This window comes from Spermophilus citellus (genome assembly GCF_964194105.1).
Source record: "Spermophilus citellus genome assembly, chromosome: 18".
Taxonomy (NCBI): domain Eukaryota; kingdom Metazoa; phylum Chordata; class Mammalia; order Rodentia; family Sciuridae; genus Spermophilus; species Spermophilus citellus.
Window position 1 is genome coordinate 52,154,145 of NC_138200.1, and position 8,558 is coordinate 52,162,702.

Here is an 8,558-nt window from a genome sequence, read left to right on the forward strand (position 1 = left end):
TGTGAAATATATTATTGCTTTAGTCAGTCTGGAACACAATCAGAATTGTAATGAAGAAACTGTACATTTGCTTTTAAAATAACCCACTTACAAATTTGACAATCCTGTTGAAAGATGATACTTCATTTTACATTTATCTTTAGCACACATTTCAGACCCAAATGGCATCTACTTTGCTTTTGTGATTTCATGACTGTCTTTCCCCCTCTGGGTCTCAGATCCCTGGTGGTAACTAATGAGTATCTGCTGCAACAGCTGAATAAAGAGCAAAAAGGTTATTCCGGGAAAGCACTCGTGCCTCCTGAAAAAAGTCATCATCTGGGGACATCATCGCCCTTTGGGAAAAGCACATTGTCTTCCTCCTCACCAGTGGCACATGACACGGGTCAGTATCTAACACAAAGCATCTCAGAAACTGTCCCAGATCCTAATTTGTGGAGCTAGCACTGAACACCTTCACTGTCTACTCCCACATATCCATGGAGGGCTTGCAATGTCTTTGCCACCAGCAAAATATTAAAAAAAAAAAAAGCTTATTCTGATTACATTGTATTGTCCCTTCTTTTTATTTCTCTATGTCCTCCCCTTGAATCATTTTTTTCCTTCTGCCCACAGAAATTGCATCATGTCATACAGAGGCATTTGACTGAAAATGTCAAAAAGGAAAAAACACTGGACACTTCCCCCAGTGTCATTTGATAGTGTGTAGTAGAAAGTCACAAAAGAACATCCATCAAATATATTTTGTGCTAAAAGAAATTTTAGAGACTCTATATTTATGGATTCACCAAACACATTTGGAGTTTTTTGGCCCTGGAGTAGCCCATGATTTGTTTAATCAGGAATAAAGCACAAACTCATGCTGGTCTGGGGACAGCATTAAGGTATTTCTTTTTGGTAATGCATAGTCAAAATTATGTATTTTAAATTAACTTGAAACAATTCTGGAACTTGAAGCTTTGAATTAGGACCAAACAGGTCTATACAAAAACCCTGAATAGAAAGATGCCCCAGAGAAAGAGAGTAAGGAATCCCAGCATGGGGAAGGCCACGGCCAGGATTAGTGTGTGAGTGGGAGCTGACAGAAGAGAAGGAGGGGAGCAGAATGAAGAGATGCAGTGCCTCAGGAGTGCAGAGTCTGGAGCACTCAGAGGGATTCTGGGGCAGGGTCCGAGGTGGGACATGATTCCATGAGAGTGTAAGAGTGGCAATGAGTCATAGCCTAGGAAATGTAATGTTAGGAATATGTCCCCAGAGGACATTCAACTGAGACCTCAGAATAAGTAAGAGGTGCCTGGGAATAAGTAAAAAGTTACTAGACTAGGCAAAGCATAGGGCCAAGAGCAAAAGCAATGAGAGAAGCTGCAGAGAAGTAGTACACACACAGGCCTTGAAGGAAAGGGGCAAGAAGAAGGTAGCAGGAGTGAGGTCATGTGGCTCCTGGAAGATTTTAGATTAGAGAGGCCCAGGAGTAGGGGCTTGAGTGAGGCTTTCTCTGTGAGAAGAATGGATTGGCAATGATGTGGCACAAGGAAGAACCCCAGAGGAACTAGATAACAGAGACACAGCTTCTGAGTGTGCCAGCGTGGGCTCGGTATCCATTTCACATACAAAAGTATACTGTATTTCTTTAATTCTGATCCATTAGGCATTTAAAACCTCAATGGGGAAAATGGTTCAAGTTATATTTCTGCTTCAGACTTCTCCCAAGTAGCTTATGTTTTCAGAGAGGGTATAGGGTGAATGACTGTCAATTTAATGCCATGTTATACTTCTCTTCACCTTCAGGGCCACATCAGAGAAAGAGGTGGGTGGAAGGATTAGATAATCTTTTGTGCTTGGACTCTGGTGCTGTGCAGGGAAGGAGGCTTATTGCCATACTAATGAGACATGAAGATCCCACATTTCCTAGTTGTAAATAAAATCTACAGATCTCCAGATTGTACATGGCTTCCCAAGAGGCAGCTGTACAGAGGAGCTGTACATATCTTTGACCTGTGTGCTCCAAGGGAACTGGTGTGAGTTTGTGCTTTGTGGAAATGACAAAAGAGCCTCTTTTCCCCACCCAGCCACTTTTCTGGGCCTGTCCTTGTCCCATTGAGAAACTATCAAAGAGCCTAAGCCGGGGCTGGGGATGTGGCTCAAGCGTAGCGCACTCGCCTGGCAAACGTGAGGCCCGGGTTCGATCCTCAGCACCACATACAAACAAAGATGTTGTGTCCGCCGAAAACTAAAAAGAATAAATATTAAAAAAAAAAAAAGAGCCTAAGCCTTGCCCAGGAAGGAGAGCATTGTCTATTGACTTCACAGCCCTGTGTTGTCACATTTTGGGACTTAGGCCAGGCATAGGCCAACCTGCTAGTCAGACCCTTAGAGGAGAAATAATACACTTCTTTCTACTGCCCCGGGCTTTCCTGCATCTGGATGAACATCTGATAATGGCAGACTCAGAATCTACTCAGGGCACCTCTAAGGAGAAGCAAAGAGCCTAATCCAAACTAAATCACCTTCTACATCATCACCCTTTGTCACAGAAAGTAGCTGGCCCTGACGCAAGCTGGCACCTCTTCTGGCTGCTGACTGCTCCTGGGGAATTTATTTCTGGTTCTGATTTTCCCTGTGTGGTACAGTCCTGAGGGCAGGGGTAGAGATTGGGCTGTCAAGAGAAGGGCCAAGGAATTGTTGCCCTGTGGGGCTAACTGAAGCCAACGTGGAAGGTGGAAAATCCCTGAAGAGAGTGAAAAACAAAAGAGTTTACCACCCAAGTCCTCAGGAGAGTTTTGTACCCAGAAGGAGGGGCACAGCCACCCCAACAGGCCTACACTACCCCTAGCTATACAGAAGCATTATTTTTTTTTAATTTGCAATACTGGGGATTGAACTCAGTGGTGCTTCTGCCATTGAGCTGTGTCCCCAGCCCTTTCTATCTTTTATGTTGAGGCGGGGTCTCACTAAATTGCCAAGGCTGGTCTCAAACTTGCAATCCTCCTGCCTCAGCCTTCTGAATCTCTAGGATTACAAGTATGTACCACAAAGCCCAGCTCAGAAAGATTTTAACTCTCCATCCTATAGAACCTCCCCTTCCTTCCTTGTATGCCTAGCCTTGCTAGTAAGGGTACCCAAGGCTTTCCACCATAAGGAGGCTGTGAGGGGAAGAACACAATGCCAGGGCAGCAGTGGTGGTATTGTTCACCAATGGCTGCCCTGCACCAGATTCTGTGAGCCCCATTTGGTTTTTAAGGCTCTTCCTGGCCCTGAGTGGCCTTGATCTCTCCCAGGCTCCATGAAGCTTTTCAAGAAGCACAAGGGCTTTACTCCAAGGTAGAGTCTGGGGGCTCAGCCAGTTCTCTCTGGGTTCCTCCAAGCCAGTCATAGGAATGGACAGGTTGCTTCTCCCCTCCATATGGGCTGGTTCAAGTAGCTGGGAGGGTGACTCAGTTTGAACACAGGTAAATTCAGGTTGCTATGAGAGTATTTTGGTAAGTTAAAGCCAGAAGGGGTTGGGTTCCCTGCTGTTAAGCTCACTGTGGTAAAACTTCCAACTCAGATTTCCCAAGGCTAGAAGGGATCACTCCTCTACTGCTTGCCAGCAGGAAAGGTAGAGGGAGGGAAGGTGGACAGCCCAGTGAGGAGGAGCCTGCTGCTTACTGCTGGCTGGGAGACAAGGCTCTGCAGAGGTCAGGTGTCAATTCGTGCCCTCGGCTTCCCACTTGACCTCCAGCTTCTCTGTCTGAGACACACTATTTCTCTACACCTCCAATTCCCAAGTAGTTGGGCTCTAGGGATTTCAGTGCCACCTAAAGCAGGAACAAACTGGGGTATGAGAGAATAAATAATTGCACTGTTTTCATTGTACCAGAAATAGGGCATGTGCTCGTGAGCATGTGCATTTCAAGCCTTTTCTAGAACCCTTGGGACCTGCCGTCTCCTAGGTAGGCCCTAGGTGCCATCAGTCCTCTTGTCATAGCTGAAAAGAAGACAGTTGGTGCCAAAGCTGTGGGCTTAGGAATACTTCTGGCCCAACACCCAGAACTTCATGATCTGGAAACATCCAGAGCCCTCAGAACCAGAGGCCCTACCCATTCAGCCAGAATGGTGAATACATGGGAGGGAATCAACAAGAAAAGGCCCCTTCACTGTGGGACACCCTCTCCCCACCTCCTACCTCTGCCACAGAGCCAGGCTCTGTTACTAGCCATTCAGCCCTACTTTTAAAAATCAGTATTGGAGCCTGATGTGTTAAAAGGCATGAGGCAAAAGGCATGGTTGGGCCTCATCTGCAGAAACACTTTCCTTCTCTGGGCCTCAGTTTTCCTGGCTATAAAATGAGGAAGTTAAATTATGTACTCTCTAAGGTTCCCCCTGACTCTGGATTATCTGAGATTTTCATATGGATTCCCAAATAACTTGCCTTGGTAGCCTCCAGTTGGTAGGCTTAGAGCCGAGGCCTGGTCCCAGGGTTTCTGCCAAGACTTGGCCCAGGCCAGGTCTGCTATCTCATCCCTCCTCAGGCTGTGCAAGTGGAGAGGGGCCAAGTCTGCATACTAGGCACTAACTGCAGGGAGGCAGGCTTTGAGGTCAGGACTCAGGGTCAGGGCCCAGTTAAAAGGTTTTGCATTTCCCTGAGGGACATCTCTGGTAGTCTGGCTCTTTGGAAGGGGACTCCTATGTCTCTCTCTTTCTGGGTAGGCTGCCAGTGAATGGAGGGAGACCCATAGGATGTGTATGTAGCAGAATGATGATACTGAGGGCAGTACTTGGGTATGAATGTCATCATGTACCCAACCAGGTCAATTGGTACAAAAGGTGTCTTTATTGAGGTCTGGGTAAGAATTAGGCACTTGGCCAGAGCAGCAGCTTAAATATGAGGCAAGCAGGCAGAAGTCAGCCATGCCTGGGACCAGGTTGGGGTGGTGAGGCTATAGGCACAGACTTTCCTTAGAAGTTGGAGAGGCAAGAGGAGGAGGAAGGGGACACAGAGTAGTCTGGGTCAGAGGGCTGGTAGGCTGGCCTCATGGGGCTGGGCAGGAAGCTCTGGGTGGCAGGTCCAGCAGGAAAGGGACCGGGCTTCTTTGCTCCATGTGCCCCTTATGCCCAGGCCTGAGCCTCTGGCAGGGGCAGGTGCAGTGGGTGCCTTCCCTGGCCTCACTTCTTCACCTTGGCATCATAGGTGCCTGCATTCTTGTAGGCACTCACATAGCCACTGTCATCCAGGATGTCTTGCCGTCCAGCAATGCCCTTGCCCTTGCCGCTCTCATCGAAGCGCTCTTTGTGGGAGCCCGTGTACTTGCTGGTATCCGTCAGCCGGTCCACAGCACCCCCTGTTTTTGCTTTCTGTTTGAACAAAATTTCCAGGCAGGCAGAAGTCAGCCATGCGCAGCCATGCCCTAGTGAGAGAGGCTTCTCCCTTCCCACCCCCAGCCAAGATTCCCCCATCTCCCTCAGTGGCCTCCAGAGACCAGCAGAGCACTTACAGTGACACCCAAGTTGGCTGGTTCCTTGCCTGCCACCAACTGGCAGATGGCATTGAAAGCCTCCTCCTTGCTCTTCCCCTTGAACCGCTTGGTTGCCAGCTCTTCCAAGGCCTTTTTGAATTCCTCATAGTTGATAACCCGAGCAGACTTTCCCCTGTCATGCACATACGCACCATTAGTTTTCCCCTTCTCAACATCCTCCCTGGTTCCAGCCCCCAATTCTCCACCTTCTGGGAACAGAAGAAGCAGAGGCTGCATAGGGCTCACTTGACTTTGGAGAAGACGATGTCGACGTCAGTCCCTGTCACGGCCTTTCCATCAGCCACCTTGCAGTCCTTGCACAGCTTGGCCCAGTTCTTGCCATTCATCTCTTGCCCGCTGGCCTTGGGGTCACCATGGATGGCGAACTTGCGGAAGCTCTCCTCCAGCCCAGCTACATCTGTGCTTGCTGCCATGCCACCCTGTGGGGACCCACCTCAATCACCTCCCAGCCATGTTGCCCCTCCCCCTCCCAAGACCCAGGATATCACTACCTCTAAGTCAAAACCCTCAAGGTCTGAATTGGCACCTCTTCTGCCACAGACCCTGATTGGGACTGGGGAGAGGGACCAGTACTCAGTGTCTGCCTGGAGCCCAGAGGAAGAACCCTAAGAAAAAAGGTCCTGTCCTTTAGTGCCAGTCCTGGCTCTGAGCTTAGAAGATGAAATCATGATGCCCACAACAAGCTGGGAACAGAGTGGTACTGTCCAGAAAGACTGTGAGGATAGCAGCTGGGGCCATGGCTCTGTCTGGCCCTGGCACAAGGCCTGCCTGGGTGGAAGTAAGAATGGCAGAGCAAGGCCCCTCTCCCAGGAAGCTCCATGCCAAGGTGGGTCAGGGACAGGACAGGCTACTGGTTGGGCAGGTATTTAGTAATGACAATATCTCTGCAAGGGTCATGAAGACCTAGTAAGACCCAGCCCAGGCCTGAGAAGGGAGCCAGAACATACATGCCGTAGGCAGGGGTGCAGCTGGCCCAGCCAGAGCCTTGTTACTATTTGCTGTTAAACAAAAACATGAGGGGAGCGGGAGCTTGGGGCTGGCCTGGCCACAGTTTGTGAAGCCTGGAGACAGTTGCTAAGGGAGGGTGGTGCTGCTTGGAGAATGTTGCTAAGGGCAGGATGGTGTCAGGGCAGCTCAGGGAGAAGCTCCCAGTGCTGCTCGGCTGGGCTGGGCTGGGCCAGGCTGGGCTGGGCTGGGCTGGGGAGCTGAGGCCCACGGGTGGGGCACGCCAGCACTCCCTGCGCCTAGGGCACAACCATGGCCTCCTGGCCCCATGCCACCCACTAGGGCTGTAACCTCCCAGTCTGTGGAATTTAGGAGAAGCATGAGATTGGGGACCAGTTTAAGTGGGATTGTAGAATAACTAGAAGAAATAAGCATGCTGGCAAGTAGGACCATGGCCTTGTACTGTGACCCTCCACTGAAGCACATGTCCCTTACTATATCTCAGCCCTCCATTGAGGTCTCCTTGCCACACCCTTGAACAACCACATCAGTCCATATTCCCACAGCCCATATGCACTCCTCTGGCCCTCCACTCCCTAGGTCTTATACCCCTGACCACACCCACAGCTCTGCATTGCGGCCTCTTCCAGCCACACCCACTGCCCTGGAATTGAGACCTGACCCTTCCCCCAGCTTTCATTCCCCCCTACATATGCTAGACCTGCACTGAGACCCCCCTAGAAATACCCTTATCTGCCCTTCACACCCATAGCCCTCCACTCTAATCCCCTGGCCACACCCTCAGCCTTGCACTGAAACTCCCTTCACTGAACACAGCCCTGAACTGAAGCCTCCCTGACCATACCTGTACTGCACATGCAGCATCCCCACGCACACCCTGCAGCCCTGAGCCTCCCTAACCAAAGACTCAGCAACCCAACCCCTCACATACCGACAATTCTTATCAAGGCCCCCTGACCACACCCTTAGCACCCACTTTGTTCACACATCCAAAGTACTGGACTGAAGCCCACCAGTGTCCACCTCACACATTAGAATTTCCAGATTTCCAGGCACTATGTTGAGACCACCCCCTGACCACACCCTCAGTCTTGGCTACCATCTGCCTCTTATACAAAAGGTGATCACAGCCTGGGTTTCTGCCCAGCTCCCTTGTCTTCCACCACCACTAGCCTTGACACTGACCTCTGCTTCCTGGTGACCACCCTCACCACCATCTCTAAATTGCAGTCTCTGGCACTGTGAGCACCCAGAGATCTACACCTCTGGGAACCTCTGGGAAGACATCCCCAGTCAGCGCTGCACTCCCCCTCCCTCTCCCTCTCCCTGGGTACCATCTCCCAGAAGGGGCCTACAGCTCTGCACTTGTTTTACCAAGGGTAATAATGTCCAAGAGAGTTTGGGTGCCACATGATGCTTGTCCTAAAGAACTGGGAGGAGCCTGCATCCAGTGCTCACTCCCGTCTGTGGGAAAATGCATTTTGGGTGATCTCGGGGCTGTGGAGCACAGTCACAGGCAGCAGCCAGAGGGGTCTGCAGGCCATGGATGGAGTAGCCACGCCCCTGAATTGAGGCCACCATCCGCTCCGCTCCTGCTGGGACAGCTGGAGTCATCAATCAGCCTAGCAAGGAGGTTGGGGCTGGCGGGTGGAACGCTTGGGGCCTGGGTAGGGCAGCTCAGCTGGTTTACTGGGCTCTATATCATCCGGGTTTGGGACCCCTTCCAGGTCGCTCCCACCCACCCCTGTATGTGCAGGATACTGATTAAGGTGGTCGGCGTCCGGGGATCCTACCGGCTTCTATCTCGTGGCTGCTCCTGCAGCGCTTCAGATGGTCAGGACACAGGAATGGACCGACTGATGCGGGAAACCAGGCGGCTCCGCAGCTCCGCTCCCTGCCGGCTCCCTGGCGGGACTGCAGCCCGGGCGGCTCCGCAGTATTATCCCCTGTTTCTCGGTCTCCATAGAGACGGCGAGTCCCACCCCCGAGACTGTCTCGGCGGGAGAGTGACCAAGGTCATGCTGGCTCCGCCCACCAGACCCCGCCCTATCCGCTCTCCAGGCTGGGCGCAGGCAC

At 51.2% G+C, this 8,558-nt stretch overlaps 2 protein-coding genes across 2 annotated transcripts in view; one reads left to right on the forward strand and one right to left on the reverse strand.

Annotated features, from left to right (window-relative positions):
- LRRC36 (leucine rich repeat containing 36) overlaps positions 1 to 5,021 on the forward strand; it is a 73,048-nt gene extending 68,027 nt beyond the window's left edge. The window contains exon 14 of the mRNA XM_081274987.1: positions 219 to 5,021. Within this exon, the coding sequence (XP_081131113.1) occupies positions 219 to 444 (226 nt within the window). The 3' untranslated portion in view covers positions 445 to 5,021. The remainder of the gene's footprint in view (positions 1 to 218) is intronic.
- On the reverse strand, positions 4,791 to 8,429 carry TPPP3 (tubulin polymerization promoting protein family member 3). Its single transcript, XM_081274993.1, has 4 exons — positions 8,276 to 8,429; positions 5,742 to 5,935; positions 5,475 to 5,628; positions 4,791 to 5,334 (listed from the first exon to the last, which is right to left on the reverse strand). Exons 2-4 carry the CDS (start codon positions 5,927 to 5,929, stop codon positions 5,146 to 5,148), a joined length of 531 nt encoding a protein of 176 aa, XP_081131119.1. The 5' UTR covers positions 5,930 to 5,935; positions 8,276 to 8,429; the 3' UTR covers positions 4,791 to 5,145.
- Positions 8,430 to 8,558: the final 129 nt, after the last annotated feature.